The following is a 17,069-nucleotide window of genomic DNA, read 5'->3' as shown; positions in this document are numbered from 1 at the left end:
TCTCTAGACTATGGCGCTACGGTGGGGATCGGTGCAGTACTGTGACTAAACTGTAATCGTACTCTGCGGATTGCCTTGCAAGGGATTACTGTAACTCTTCCAGTGGGGCTGACATTACAAGAACAGTGTTCAGACACACACTGAGAAGTGAAAGGTAATTGCTGTGGATAGCATTTCCACACCTGTTGCAGCTTGGCTGTGACATCAAACAACAAAACTGCTTTATGCGGGTTCCCCAAGTAGGCACATTAGCATGACCTTACTAACATTATTAAATATTTGAAGGCCATAATACGCTAGGCATGGTGTACTGTAAAGAGTGGTACAGTTGGCAATAGCAGAATGGTTCCTAAATATTTTATCACGACTGCAAAAAGCTTAGAGTGTTAATGATTTCTGCATCAATGTCATCACCATAGGAAGTCTAGACGGTTTGATCTTTATTCTTTATGTCAGAACCTGCCGCATCTCGTTTCACATGTAGCAGGGCCCAGGCCTTTAAAAGAAATATGTGCTGGGCTATGTGTTAGTGAAAGTCATGCTGTGATTTAGTGTGGCAGATTCATCAAAATGACTTTCACTGTGAGCCTTGACGTATGTCAGGCCTTCACTTCAATACACACTTGCTATGCAATGATATTAGCTCTGCCGCTGATTTGAACATTAATATGTTGCCAAAAATCTGAGACTGTTAAATAGCATTAAATTACGTTACTTTTAAACTGTGATGTCCATCTCTCTATGGAGATAAAAGTGAGAATACAATTCTAGAGCATTACAAGCAAATGTTGTTTGGCAGAAATATTGGATTTCACGACAGAAAAAAAAAAAAAAAAGAGTTTGCCTTGTTTAAAATATTCATTTGACCCATTTTTATAGCAGATGACCTTTTTACTCAGATTCCTATTGTTAAACAAATACATCTGAATATATATTTTGTTTCTCCGTACAAAGGACATGATTGAAAACTGAGAATGTTTCTGCGTGGTAGCTAAAGGATGCATAAATCTCAATACTGGGGAATTATGGCTTTTGGTTTTAGGAGTAGGCAGCTATTATAAAGCATTGCTAGTATATTGCACATAGCTACTCACTGTTATAAAACACTGACAACCAAGGAGAATTTCCCTATTTTTTCTGGTTTAACAACATAAATAGGTGAATCGTAACCTTAAGGTGCAGTGTTATTTTATGATATATTAGAAAGCTCCTACTAGCCTTGGAGAAACATGGGGTATACTTAGCAACTATCTAAGACAGTCGTGGTCAAATTTCTTGATATGGGGGGGCTCAAGTGTGGTCCCTGACATCACCAAAGAGACGCACATAAAATTAAGTAAATATTCAGTCTCAAAGACAGCAGACACTTATTAGAAAATAGTCAAAGACTATGACCATGATAAAAGAGATGGTCACAGAGAGTGGACACTATGAAAAAGAAACTGGGAACATCATAAAATATATGGACAGAGACAGTAAGCATGATGATAGAGATGGTCAGAGACTGTAGACATGATAGAGAAGAACAGAGACTTTTTTGCACGATACAAGAGAAGGCTAGAGATGAGCATGATACAAAAGATGGTCAGAGACTGTGGGCCCCTTACAAAAGAGATGGTCAGAGAGCTCAGGAATGATGCAAGAGAAAGGTAGAGATTATGTGCATGATACAAGAGATGGTTAAAGACTGTGAACAGGAAACAAGAGATAGTCAGAGAATATGGACATGGTACATAGGATGGCCAGAGAATATGGGCACCTTACAAGAGATGGTCAAGGACTGCAGGAATGATGCAAGAGAGTGGCAAAGCTTGTGTACATGACATAGGATATGTAGAGTGGGAACATACTTCAAGAGAGTCATTGACTGGTGACACATTACACAAGACTGCTAGAGATCTCTGCTGTAACAAGGCAATATGCAAACACAGATTACTGTCTGCAGGGGTCAAATGTAGTCAGTGGGCCTCAGGTTGGGCACCATGGGTATAAGACAATCATTTTCTATCAAGATTTCTGAGAAAAGAATTGTTTATTGATATAATAAATAAAGTATTTTTTTTCCTTTATATTTCAATTGCTGTAAATGCTCGCACTTTAAAGTAAATCGGTACTGAGAGAAAAAAGGAAGCAAGCATTGCTTACAACCTTTTGAAAATGCTAGGTGCCTTGCAGTTTTTAGGTCCTGTAACATGGGCTACCTACCCAGATTAAGCATATAGAGAATAAGAGCCAGGGTGAAGTTGCAAATTTATCATATTTATCTTGGTCAGTGACTCAGAAAATGCTGAAACCAATGGATCAACATAACAGCCAGAGAACTAGTATTTTCAGAGGACGTAAGCAATGATAGCCCCCATACCTAGTCCATGCAGGTTTCCCTAAAGCTTTAAATAAATCATTTTGTTGGCAACAAATGCTGAGTGAAATATCAGCAGACATATGGAAATAATGGAATTCTGCCAGATAGGTTTAATGTATACCGTGAAAAAATAACAACAATGTATTCCTTCTTATTTTATTATATTTTTGCTTTTGTTTTTCATTTCTTCAATTTCAGCATTACCTTTACCTCTCAAATAATTAATTCTAATGGGGGCAGTCTACATATACAGATTGAGGGCTAGACGATGATAAAGAAAGATGAATAGGTTTTTATTTTGGTCTTTACATATGACAAGTTTTTAGAGCTAAAAATGTTGGGATCTCTGACAGGTATATGTTATTTTCTAGGTATAGCCACTATATCTAATTACTGCATATATACAACATTCGATACTTTAAAATGTTCTTCACAAGCAATAAACTGCTAAAAATGTATAAGCATTTTTTTTTTTTTTACTAAGCTGAAGTTTAGCTGGCTTTACATGTCTAGTTATTGTTTCAACAGCTATGTGAGATGTTTTCCTGTTGCTGTTCTCTGTAAACCACTCTTAATTGCTTAACCAAAAGTGATATTAAAGGAGAAGTAGCGCCAAAGCTCTTGTGGCCCTACTTCTCCTGTGGATCACAGTAATGCACTTCAAACATTAGCTTGCTGTGGGCTAAATATGGGTTACATGAGTGCAGAATGAAGTGCACCCTTATGCAGCCAACAGAAGACTAAAGTCCCCTATTGGCTGATGTCACTCAGTTGGTCCAGACTTTGATGTCAGCATCCACCCAGATGCTGGACTGGCAGCTGGCTCAGCCTCTTAGTACGTTCTTGAGAGCCCAAGCCAGCCGCTGCAACCCCTTTGCAGCCTGCTGCTCTGGTGAGCACTGGAGGGGCTGAGCAGAGAGTCCTGCTGACAGTCACCAGATTTCTGCTCACTTAAGTATGAGAACTGAGTGATCATTAGACTTTGATCACTCAGTTCTTGATCTTAGAGGCATCAATGTAAAATGCTTGACATGTGGGGGCACACATTTTATTGGATAACTTAACCTTTGAAATATATTACATTGTACACTCATATTTAGGGTGTAATATGTAACATGCTCCAGTACCTGCCAGCTCCCTCCCCTCAGCCATTCCCCTGTGATGGTGTGCAGGGATTCCCCTCCCCCACAGTAGCTGCCACATTTAAAATTGGCATGGGTTTCCTCCCTTTAAACAGCTGTGTCATTTTTTTCACAGTGATCTGTGAATGAGGAAACTACAAATCTCATCTGCCACAGCTTGTATTTCTTAATGGACCACAAGCGTGCTTATCAGTGCTCTTGTAGTTCCTTCACTCTTCCTTCAGCTTTATTTTTTAAAGCCTGTACAAAACGATGAGCAGAAAGCTAAAAGGAGAGTGTGCAGGAGCTTGACACTGATCATGAGTGCATTGCTTTGCAGGCTTTAGTAGAAAATAATAAATGCACATTTTTTTCTGAAAAAAAAGTGCATTTATTTTTATTATTATTATTATTATTTATTTTTTTCCTTAAAAGTGAACTTAGCTTTTAAGTTTATTCTACTAAATTTGCTAGAAATGAATGACAGAATTTGTAGATGTATGATAGTAGTATCTGACAGTAAAGGTATAACATCAGTGTCTTGTGTTAAAAAAAAGGGAATGGGAATAATGAGGATTCAACTGAAATTGTTCTTGGTAAATTGCGTACTTGCTATGTGGCCTTAGGACAGGTCCCTGTTACCATAAAGTGGTTCTAAAGGCAGGATATTTTTTTTACCTTAAAGTATTCCATGCGAAAAAAATGTCCCATTGGTAATATTGCCCCCTCACTTCCCTAAATACTTACCTCGTTTAAATCCTATGCCAATCCAGTGCTGTACCTGAGTGTGCTCTTCCTCTTTTCACAGGACTCATTGAGAGCAGTGAGAGCCATTGGTTCCAGCTGCTGTCAATATAATACGGGGTGGTATGGCCGACCCAGGCCGTATGTGTCAACAGACGCACACAGCCCACCTCAGGAGTGAGCCCGCTTCCTATGGTGGAGCATCAGGAAGAGGAAAAGCCAAGAGTGGCTGTGGGGGACCCCTGAAAAGGAGGTTCAGGGCTGCTCTGTGCAATACCATTTTATTAATAAACATGTTTATTCTTTTAATTTAAAAAAAATTACGTTTTCCAATCACTTTAAGTTGCCCATATAGATTTGACAATGGTCATATATGAAAAAACAATTTGCCTCACTAGCCCAGATAAGCTTTAAATAAATGTATGTGGGACACACTTATTTATAACATAGGAAGAAAGAGTAGAAGGGCAAAGTGAAGTGCACACACTGCAGAAAGTTCTAGTACCTGATCATCCTGAAGGAAACATCAGCAAATAGAGAATATTTTCAAGCTTGTCCAGTCATTTTACCTCACCTGTTGACCAGGACCTTCAGTATCTGACCAGAAATTTGAGAAGACAGTCTTCTGATCTGGCTGCTTTTGGTTGGATAAGGACAATGGCATCTCCTATCTTAATACATTTTTTTTTACAGTGTAGATTTTATTTGCACCTTTGTGAAGCATGTCACTTGCTTTGGTTACATGCTCTATTGCCAAGAGCGGTAATAAGTACTTCTGGAGCTCATGGGTGGTCGTTAAGTGAATGTTAACCTAAAATAGAGTAGTATATGGGCTGCCTAAATCCTCACTTACCATTGAGTTATTCTCATTCTTAAATAAATCTTTAAAAAGCCAAATAAGCATTTGGCAATGACTGCCTGATTCATTTTTTTTAGCATAGTGTTAAACAAATACTCCATTCATATTCACTAAGTGCTGACAGATTAATCTATTGTTAGCTGTGGTGCGAAGGCTGGTGAGTCTCACTACTGTATAACAACTACAATGGGTGGGAAAATACTTGTTTCAATGGCATTCTGGCAAGTGTAAATGATCTAATAAACCATGATTTAACACTTTGTGGTATATTATTGAATAACCAGTATTTTCCTTCTCAATCACATCCCAATCCACCCACCATAGTAGATATTTTTCAAGGTAAAAAAGAATTCCGCATTGACCGTGCTGGAAAGAGCAATGACTCCCATTCACTGTCAATATCCTTACTTCCGCTGAGCTGAAAACAGTTCAAGTGCAGAGGGTGGTGAAGCAGACAAAGCCTTCAATAAATGCTCATTTAATTATTCCGCCATGAAAATATAATACAAACATAATCCAAGAAAAATACAACTCTCTATGAAGAATTGACTAATTCTATTATTATCACCCACAGTCCATGCAGCACATAGACTTTTCCTGCAGCAAAATCTGTTTAGCTGTTCACATAACAGCACAGTTCAATGTCAAGTGTTACAGAAGGTTTCTTGCTTAGACAAATGGCACTGATACTGAAATAGCAGGCGGCTCGAATATTTAGTTTATTACATAGAAATATCAGCCAAATCATATCTTGTTTGTAATCTCAATAGAATGTGGATGTAATTAAAAAGACATGTGCGGATTAAACTAATTATTCACTGTGCATGTTCAGTGTCACACTCAGATATATGAAGCTGCTGGACACCTGTTAAACAAGCCATGAGAAAACGAGGGTGGGTTTATGGTATGTGTGTTTTTAAAATATGTAGTAAGCCTCTCATTTTCCCCTTTAATTGTGTGTTGTAAATAAAAAGTAAAGAATGTGTAACAAGAGTAAGATTGAAATTTTCACTATAGTTTGCATGAAGATATGACTCGAGAGTAAATACAAACTTCACTTCTGCCTTCACCCCTTCTTTATAGTTGCAGTGCGAGAAGTCCTACTAATCAACATCATTTTACTGAGGCCCTACATAGCGATAATGATGTCTTGTAATGGTTAGGGGTTGATTTACAAAACCTCTAGAGTGCAAAATCTGGTGCAACTCTGCTTTGAAACCAATCAGCTTCCATTTTTTATTTTTGTAGTTAGAAGCTGATTGGCTACCATGCACAGCTGCAACAGATTTTGCACTCTCCAGTTTTAGTAAATCAACCCATCACTGCGGACTGCAAAATCTGTGGGCCCAGTCAGTCAGGGAAGTTAAATGAAAATGTTTAAGTTTACTTTAAGAGGACTGTAACTAGTAACCCTAGTAACTGGATTCGGTACTTGTTTAGACTGGCTTGCAGACGCCTACAATTTTAATTTAAAGCAATATTAAAGGCTACATTTTAATTAAAATAAAAAATATCTTATACGCACCTGCTCTGTGCAATGATGTTGCACACAGTGGTCCTTTACCTCCTGCCGGCTTTGTCAGCTCATTCTTCCTTCATATGCAAGATTAACCTTTTGCAGTTGCAAAAGTATGAGCATTGACGCCCACGTGTCGCACATATGCATCACCGGGTGGCTGATCTTTCTTTGCTGAGAGCACCCTCACTGTGTGCTCCCAGCATAAAGACAGCCCTTGGTGCCTGCTAACGATCGGTAGCCAGAGAGACACATTATTGCTCATATGACTGCTGTTATAGCTTTACACAATACTTGCTGATCCTTCCTGCCCCCCCCCCCCCCCAAGACCTGGGAACACCAGAGCTGAGTGAAAAGGAGTTGTCAGACAATCCTGCTGCTTCAATATGCTGTCTGCTACTTCAATAAACTTATCAAACCCAACAAGATGATTTAGGTCTGTTCCAAGGTTATTACTTAGGCAGGCCATACAATATTCCTGTTTTTTTGTTCAACCAGTGGGTTGAATGAAAAAAAAATGACCTGAATACCTCATCCACACAGTTGATGTGGGTGGGGAATCCTCTTTAATGACCTATTGTATTCTGAATTCACTGATCAGTGCCACTGGCTATAGCTGGCGGCACTGATTTATCAGGAAATACCAGACAGGCTGATTGTAGATGGACTTCTGTACAACCATCCATCCCATACATGGATCAATATTTGGCTGGTCCCTGCTGAACTGGCCACATTTTGGCCACCTTGAGTAGGATGTACCTGGAACATCTCTTAAGGCCCATGCACACGATCAGACTTTTTGACAACAAACATGCAAATGAGCTGTTTTGGAGCAACATTCGACCGTGCGCCATCGGACAAACTTTTTTGGTTTTCATCAGACTTTTGTTGGCTGTGCAAACGGACAAACTTTCTGGCAACAAAAGACAGATGGAGCAAAGTCTAATCGTGTGTACAGAAAACCATAGGACTTTTGTACAAAGTACAAACAGGCTTGCTCAGAACCAATGCAAAAGATCAGCCAACAATACAGAATTTGACCAAAGGTGGCGGTAAAGAGCAGAAAAAACACATGATTTGGTGAAAATTAGCTGAAAAAGTCCTGCCATGTGTATGCAATACAAGTTCTCGGCCGACACCCTTATACAAAAATCCACAGGAAAGTTTGTACAAAGTCCAATCATATGTATGAGGCTTAAAGCCCCATTCACACCTGAACATGTTGTAGCTTGGAGCCTGAATCTACAAAAGGCTGGAGGGGAAACAAATAAATTATTCTCTATGGAGATGGTTCACATCTCCACTCCAAAATGCCTGAAGCCAGAAGCTCCAAAACGCCTGAAGCTCAAACAAGTTCTGGAACTTTTTTTTAGGCAGATTTGGGCGTTTTTCTGCTTTTTACATAGGTGACCTTTTGACCTGCACAAAATTGCGGCAAAATGCTGTAAAAAAGTGTCAATAACGCCACAAAAATCGCTACAAAATCTTGGTAAAATCGCTCGACTTTCTGCCTGAAAACGCTAAGCTCAGGTGTGAATGGGGCCTATTAGGGTCTTCCCATAAGTATCTGCACTTCATATTATGTTAAAGCTGCCTAAATTGGCACTAGTAAAGCAAAAAAGCAACGGCTCTAATTGAGACTGAATCCTGGTTCACTGAACTTATAATCATATGAAGAATTTTGATCGTGCTTTTTTAACTGAAAATCTCCCAGATCCAATATAATGTATGCTCTTAAGCTGTTATTAGCAATCTGTAAGGAAGATTTACTATTGGTAAATTGTACTATAACTTTAAAATCTACAATGGTTTGTGTCAGAATAATAAAAACACCTTTGTTTTGAGTAACAGTTACATCATCTGGCATTAAGCATGTTTGCTAATTCCTCCATCAATTTGTTTTTTCATAATGTCAATGTTGTTTTTATTAACAAATTTTAATCATAATTAATATTGACTATAATATAACTAAAGTAAGAGCGGTCCTAGAGGGGCTTGGTAGGGAAGGTATAGGGTAGCAATGTCTGATTCAAATTCTCCCAGATTCAATATAAGCTGTGCTCTTAAGCAGCTCTCTAGTAGTGAGCAAGGCCCACAAGGCTGGAATGCATTTACATCTGCTGTCTGTTCCTGTGTCTTTTATGGAGAATCAATACATGATTGCTAATTTTATTGAGTAATAGCACCCTACCTCTGGTCTTTTTTATGGTTTGGTTAGGTTTTCCCAGCATAGATAGCCTCTTTCAGACATATTGATTATAAATTTACATTTTTGGAATTTGTATCATATAGGGATTGATTTACTAAAACTGGAGAGTGTAAAATCTGGTGCAGCCATCTATGATAGCCAATCAGCTTCTAACCTGAGCTTGCTCCATTAAGCTTTGGCAATGAAAGCTGATTGGTTTCTATGCAGAGGTGCACCAGATTTTGCACTCTTCAGTTTTAGTAAATTAACCACATAGTTTAACCATTTCAGTATGCTATACATTTAGGATGATGTAACCAAAATGGTTATAAGCTCCATGAGGGCAGGGACTGATGTGAATATATAGTATGTAAGGTGCTGCATAATTTGTCAGAGCTATATAATAGCCTGTAGTGAATAAATAAACAATAAATATATAAAAGGGTTGATTTACTAAAACTGGAGAGTGCAAAATCTGGTGCAGCTGTGCATAGTAGCCAATCAGCATCTAACTTGTTCAAATAAACTTTGACCAAAAACATGGAAGCTAATTGGTTTCTGTGCAGAGCTAACCCAGATTTTACACTATCCAGTCTTAGTAAATCAACCCCAAAATGTAAATTTCTTTGCAGGCAATCAACTTTTATTCTTTTGATCGCAAATTATTTATTTCATACTAGCATTGATTATGTCTTCTGTCACAATCTCCAAAAAAAATAGGAATCTCTTGTTTTATTTTCCCAGGGCCTCAGGCATTGCTGGCTGTTCATGTACTGTATGCATGCCATTTTTTTTCTTTTTATAACTAGGGTGAGAAAAGTTTTAACTGCTCATTTTGTACTGATGTCTGTGTACCTGTTGTGTCAGTGAGAGAAGCAGGAGGAGATGAAAGGTTATGCTAAGCTTCCATCTTGTTTTCTGTCAGCCATCTCATATTCACAAGCTTCCATTTTACACAGTATGTACAGTTTGAATATCCCTTTAGCCTGTATCAGCATGAGTTCTTGCAAACAAATTGTTACACACGCTTCTTATCTAAGTTTTCACATTCTCTTACATTCAGCAGCCGGAGAACAAAGAACAAAGGCTACTTGTTTTAACCAGTTGTAACTGCATATGAAATTAATATCTACTGCGCATGTCTTATTATGAATATTCTGTGTGACTTGTAATTTGCTATAAAGATGCTAGGAAGCTCATCAAATACAGACAATTCCCAGAACATATCGAGTGCATGTCATTTGTTCTCGGGACTTGGCTCCAGATATGTCTGAAATTGCACAATACATCGATCCGATGTCTGAGAGGTTAAAGGGACCACCCTAGACACAGGATTAACCCTTACAGGAGACACTCAAAATTAAAATTAAATTACTTTTAAGTTGAGTTGGGCTTTAACAAGCTAGCAACCTTGGCGGGTATCTTTGGCCAGAAAACATGGCTGCCTTTTGCTTAGTTAATTTATTTATTTTATCACAGAAGAGTGCAACAAATCCTTTTACCATCTCCTATCTTGGTTCTCTTCCACCATTAATTACTTTAGATAATTTTTCTACTTGTGTGAGGTGTTTTTATTATTGTTTTTTACAGCAGGTGGGAGATGTTGCAGGAGAAAAATTGCTTACATTATCATAGGATATAAAAGTTTTGTTTTCTGTTAATTGGATAGAATGTATTATGAATGAAAAGAGTCCAGAGTATGCATCAGAGAAATTAAAAATATACATATGTATACAGAAATAGCATTATCACAAAGGGACAGAATGTGATTTAATATAAAGTAGGCATCGTAAACCGCCTGTCAAGGACTTTCTAGGCGCTGAACATGATGCCAGACTTAGATGGGTGAAGCTGTTTAAGTGTCCTTCTCAGTTTTTATTGATTGCTCTAATATATGAATTAAATGCTTATTCCATTACAGGGCTCTAAAGTTGTTAAAATGTAAATCAGCACTTCCAAAAGAATATAATATTTTGTTTACATACGCCATAAAAAATGGAAATTGATCAATTCATTTGGTGAGTTCAGATGAGAACACAGACAGTCTTTTCCAACGTTAGAGAAGAAAATGTGTTGTGCACTTTGTACAAAAGCTTGGACAAATATATAGCGCTGCGTCCTTGACAGTGTCTTTGGGGAGGAAGACAGATATTAATCATGCTGCACAACTATCTGTGCTTATCAGGCATACAAAAATGCATTATCTCTTCTGATACTATCACAAGATATTGTGATAGAAAACAGTGTGTTCTGTCAACATATTATTAAATGTCTGATATACTGGATGATCAGAATTCTTCTGGATTTTAAGTACAGTTTGAGAACAGACATACATATAGCTATTCATGGGAATGAATTATTGCACACATCCGAATGACCCTGATGCTAATGTATAACAGTCTGTGTATGCATCAGCTATTGGGGCATTGGTTGGGTGGGTGGGAAAACCACATCACACTCACTTCTCTCTAGTTCACTCGGCCAACAAGAGCTATCTAGTATAGGGGTTCTTAACTGCTTAACTGTTTAACTATTACAGACCCCCAAAGGCCTGACCAATATCTCCCCATACCCTAGTCTCCTAAGACCAATATTTTCTCACACCCTAGCCTCCTGAGACCAATATGTTCCCATATCCTAGTCTCCTGAGACCAATATGTCCCCATATCCTAGTCTCCTGAGACCAATATGTCCCCATACCCTAGTCTCCAGAGACCAATATGTTCCCATACCCTAGTCTCCTGAGACCAATATGTCTCTCCCATAGCCTAGTCCCCTAAGACCAATATGTCCCCATACACTAGTCCCCTGGGACCAATATGTCTGCGTACCCTAGTCTCCTGAGACCAATATGTCCCCATACTCTACAATATGTCCCCATACCCTAGTCTCCTGAGACCAATATGTCTCCATACCATAGTCTGCTGACCATCAAATCATCATCATCATGATCATCACCAGTCTTATTAGATACCAGTACGAATTTTAAAGATGTCAGTAACCTGGGTTTATTTTACATATGATAGCTAGGAACAAAAGCTGTAAGAAAATCATAAGGACTGTATCATATGGATTGATATCTAAAAAAGGAAGATTACAAAAACACAAGCTATCTACAATTGGTATTTTTTTTGCTGTTATTTTACTTACATGTCATCTGACATATCATTTTGATTCCTTCACTTTAATTTCAGGTTCAATAATGCAGAGAATCCTGTATATCCTAGTTAAGAACCCCAGATCTTGTCAATGTTTATGTCAGGTAAGAAAAAGCTTATAGAAGGTTTAATTTTTACTGATAGATATGATCCAGCAATCTTGTGCATTACATGTTTAAAGTATATCTAAATCCAAGAAGAAAAATGTAATACATTGCATCTCACCAGTCCTTAATTGTGGTGGTGGAATAAGTTTCACATTTTTCTTTTTTTTCAGGTTAAGTACATGCAAATACAAAAAAAAATGTTAAACGTGACAGAAATCGCATTTCCTTGTAACTTCATGTGCACGGAACTTTAATCTCAAAGAATGTTATCAGTCTACCAAGTTCATTCCCATGAAATTGAGGAGAGTGGGGATGTTTGTAGTCCATATCATGAAGGAAGGCTACGCTAACAACACTGCTACTCAACTGACAGTACAGACAGTGAGCAATGTCTTCCTAGAACAAAAAGGGGGAGATTTAATAAAACTTGCGCACACAGAATCTGTTACAGCTGGTCATAGTAAACCAATCAGGTTTGAGGGCCCTTTCACACCAGAGCACGGTGCAGGAAACCTCCATTCCATACGTGTTTCCCAAACCAAGTTCAAAACACACTGCACTTGCTATCTACAGCAAGTGTCAGTATTAACTTAACAACACCCCAAATGCAGGTCGCAATCGCAGTGCATTTTGAAAGTAGTGCATGCACTACTTTTGGTGCAGTCTGGCGCAATTTCAACCCATTCAAGTGAATGGGCTGAAATCACACTGCACCCATATAGTATGTGAATCGCACATGAATGCACAGCGTGTTCATGCACGATTGATGGTGCAAACTGACCCTTATTGTTAAAGATTAATTGAACAAGTTAAAGTTAGAAATTGATTGGTTACTAAATAAAGCTGCACCAGATTCTGTGTGCACCAGTTTTCGCAAATCTCCCCTGAAGTGTGTTACTGGCAGGATTAATAAGTGAAAAAAAGACAAAAAAAACAGAAACAAACAAGTGCAGCCACAGCATCTAAGGGCAAGGAAGTTGAAATATATTACATTTTTGTTCCTAGGTTTTAAATATTTCGTGGTCATTTTGTGCTGTGGCTCAATTCTAGCAGGCTGTGTGATTGCTATTTATTGGGGGTCTAAAGATGGCTATACAACCAAAAAAGGACCTACCTTCTCCCAACTGGGTTCTGGCTTTGTAATAAATAGAAGGGAATCAACATGGAAACTTTGCAACATGAAATCTCTGCAAACTATATACAAAGCAAGATTCATTTATCTTTGTGCAAAATTATACACATATGATTTTAATCACAGTACAGAGGTTTACAGGGAATGTTTGAACAAATGTAGGTACCTAACATTAGTTTAAAAAATATACTACTCAGTATATTTTAAGATATACATTTTATTGCTTTACCATTTGTATTTTTTAGTATTAAAATTGTTGCTCCTTCTCACTGTGGCTTGTTTATCAAAGTGTCAAAAAATCCCAATTGTTTTCATTGTTCATAGCAAGCAGTTTCTTTCTTATTCTTCCCTTTTCTATACTGGAAAAATTATATATCATTGGTTGCTATAGAAAATGAAAATACTTGTGCAGATCATGCTGAATCTTTCTTTCGAGCTCTCATCATGACACTGGGGTGGATTTACTGTAGAAAACTAAACTGTGCACTTTGCAGTCACCTGCATTTTCTTGGGTGGTGGTCAAGCTTCACCTTGTAAAGAATACCCAAATCAAGTGCAAGGAGAATAGAAAAAAAATAAGCATTTTTGTTTGCATATGATTGGATGAGGGAAAGCAGCAGATCTTTACCGCATTTACTAAGTTCTGGGGAAAATGAGTGCAACTGCACTTGCAAAGTGCACAATCCATTTGCCTTTAGTAAATCAACCCCATTGCATATTTTTGTTTGACTATATTAAAGGGAATGATCATAAAGACATTTACGAGAAAGAAACTATGACCAAACTCCTTGTCATGTATGACTTTTTAATTTTAACCTTGACCTATAAGAACACATTAGGCCTAAGGCGTCAATTCAAATGCATGCGAGTGGAACGTGTGGAACCAGGCACACCCTAAGAGGCAGCTGTTGGGGGCTTCAGACATCAAACAACTCTCATATTTTGGAAGTGTGTCAGTAGCACCCTTTGCTGAAACATATTACTAGATTGTAAATAGTTATTGCGCCAAAGACCAAGACCGAGGTTCAGATAAAAAGACGAAGACACAGAAAACAATAGTCTTGTCAGTAAAGTAATAAATGAATAAAACTGAGGGAAAAACAAGAGGAAGTAAAGAGCTTTCAGCGTGTGAGAAAAATGACTTAGCTAGCGAAAAAAAAATTATGCAAAGCTTTTAGATAAATGGATATTGCATAACCATTTGGCCAATAGTAAGACTAACTGTAGTGCTCATTAAAATGTTGTGTTGCAGCTGCCTTTAAACAAATGACAAGATTCTCAAGAACAATCCTTTAAAAGTGGCAAATCATTACATACACAGTTATCTTTGCAAATGTAATCCTTTTATCTCAGATGCCATGTTAAATATAACAGCTTCTAGAATAAAGAACATTTACAATTCTGCACAAATGCTGAACAGTATTAATGGTTAGTTTTATGTTTCGTAACCTATAGTAACCCTTTATTAACCTAACCTAACCTTTATTTATATGCAATGCCAACGTGTTCACTTTTGGTGTTCATGATGCTTTATACATTAGTTGAAGGGAAAAAATATGTATTTCCAGTGGAAACATATTTGACGGTATAATTGCAGTGTTTTCCTTAAAGTAATTTTGATGTGACTTTTTAATTTTGACATACTTGCCCTTTTATATTTTTTGTATTATATAAAATTTAAAAATGTTTATGTTAGCCACTAGAGGCAAACTACTTTAGCCACTGCAATGCCTAACTGCTTAACAATCATTCTTTTAAATAAATGTTTTATATGGTTTACAAAAATAAACCAACATATTCTAACAAAATAAAAGAAACCCCTCAAAGCCCAAACAATTTCCCCAATAGTGGGGTAATCCATACAAAAAATGTATAACAATTACAAACAGATGCTGGTAGAGATTGATTTGACTATTATTAATTGTTGCCTGTGTCCATTAGGAGCAAGTATCAGAATAATACAGACATATTTCCAAGTACATACAGTGGGTATAGAAAAGAATCACCCCCTAAAATAATTTTAAAAATGTGTTGCTTTGCAGCCTAAAAATGAGGACAGACACACTTTATGTTTCATCCATTTGTATTTACTAGTGAAACTTATAACATAAGTCTGGGCTCTGACCAGGCCATGCAAGGGCAGTAATTTTTTTCTCCTTTAACCACTGTGTGGTAATATTTGCTGTGTGCTTTGGGCCATTGTCATGTTGGAAGGTAAACTTACTTGCCATTGACAGCTTTCTGGCAGAGGGCAGCAGATTTTCCTCAAGAATTTGACGCTGATTTTCCACATCCATTTTTCTTTTGTCCTGACAAGTGCTCCAGTCTTTGCTGCAGAGAAACACCCCCATAACAGGATATTACCACCTCCATGCTTTACTGTAGGAATGGTGTTATTCAAATGGTGAGCTGTATTGGATTTCAGCAGACATATCGCTATGTTGAGGCCAAATAATTCAATTTTAGTCTCATCTGACTACCTTTAACACACCTTGAAGAGGCCATATGGAAAAGACTGTTATGGTTGGTGGTTGAAGGAGAAAAAGGTGAATGTCCTTGTATGGTTTAGTCAGATCCCAGACTTAAACCCCATTGAAAATCTGTGGAATGACTTGACGACTGCATTCCACAAACAGTTACTCAAATTTAACTGAACTTGAGCACTTCTGCAAAGAAGAGTTGACAAATATTGCAAAGGCTAGGCGTGCAAAGTTAGTAGAGACATATCCCAACAGACTAAAGGCTGCAATAAAGTAAAAGGTGGTTCAACAAAATACTGACATAAGGGGGGTGATCCTTTTTCCAACTCAGACATTCTGTTTTGTTTTATTTTATTTTTATTTTTGTCTGACGTGTTGGTGATATATCTTTCACTTGGATTTTATAAGTTGCACTAGTAAATACAGCTGGACACAACAAAAACTGTCTGTCTTAATTTCAGGCTGCGAAGCAACGAAATTTGATAATTTTAAAAGGGGTGATTATTTTCTATACCCACTGTATATTGTGATTTGTTTGTATTAAGCAGTTAACCACTGATTTTCTTTTATCAAAATACCTCAACATTATATCACTTGATAAGACCCATTTAAAAATGACTGGTACCATAAAACCACCCTTTTTCTGGTGTGGGTAAGAAAGATGCAATGGAGCATACCCGCCACAATAATAAAAGGTGCAAGTAGATTAACCTTAAGAGAGTAGTCTATCTAGTATTAGTACCATAGGTGCTACACCTGAGGTACTATGCCAGTCTTCTCATAATTTAACAATCTTGTTTAAAGTCTAATCCCTCTAAGCATAGGGTAAATTTACAACTTGTGCATGTGATATTCTTAAATTCACAGAATAACTAATATTGTCAAAAATAATCACATAAGCAGATTGCCATGACTTAATATTAATAAACAATATCCTAATGTATTATTGCATATAAAAACATATATTAAAAACAAAAACTGTTGTATGCATTGTTTTATGTCACCCCACTTCATGTCCTACTTCTCCTAAAAATATTGGCTGGAGTTAGGCTTCAACCATCACATGGCTTTTTCCAATCCTTTCTCCCTCCAAGTGCCACAAAATATTACACATACATCTCATTGGACTGACGGAGTTTCTGTTCGGTTAACTAATCCAATCTTTTAGGTCCAATGCCTACACTGCATGGAAATGCCTGACATGGTATAACTTACTTGTAATCCTCAAGGTGTCTTTTGCCTGAGAAACACAGAAAGATGACGGTTCTATAATCAGGGGAAGAAAAAAACAAACATTTTTAAAAGGGTCAAACGTGGCACGCCAGGCCCATGTGTTATCTTTGCTACATCACTGAGACATATTCTACTACAGTGTTCATTTTACATTTTAGACAGTATTACG

The 17,069-nt window shown here is 37.5% G+C and overlaps 1 protein-coding gene across 13 annotated transcripts in view; it reads right to left on the bottom strand.

Annotated features, from left to right (window-relative positions):
• The window catches only part of TENM3 (teneurin transmembrane protein 3), a 1,601,892-nt gene that overhangs the window by 851,162 nt on the left and 733,661 nt on the right, over positions 1 to 17,069 (bottom strand). For all 13 annotated transcript variants that reach the window (XM_077477263.1, XM_077477264.1, XM_077477253.1 and 10 more), the window contains one exon: positions 16,883 to 16,933. In XM_077477263.1, coding sequence (XP_077333389.1) covers positions 16,883 to 16,933 — 51 coding nt within the window. The remainder of the gene's footprint in view (positions 1 to 16,882; positions 16,934 to 17,069) is intronic.

Source organism: Lithobates pipiens, unplaced genomic scaffold (assembly GCF_037356315.1).
Source record: "Lithobates pipiens isolate NorthernLeopardFrog02 unplaced genomic scaffold, aLitPip1_a1.2 Scaffold_13, whole genome shotgun sequence".
In the NCBI taxonomy this organism is placed as follows: Eukaryota; Metazoa; Chordata; class Amphibia; order Anura; family Ranidae; genus Lithobates; species Lithobates pipiens.
Note: the sequence above shows the minus strand (reverse complement) of the source record. Positions and strands in the feature narration are given on the sequence as shown.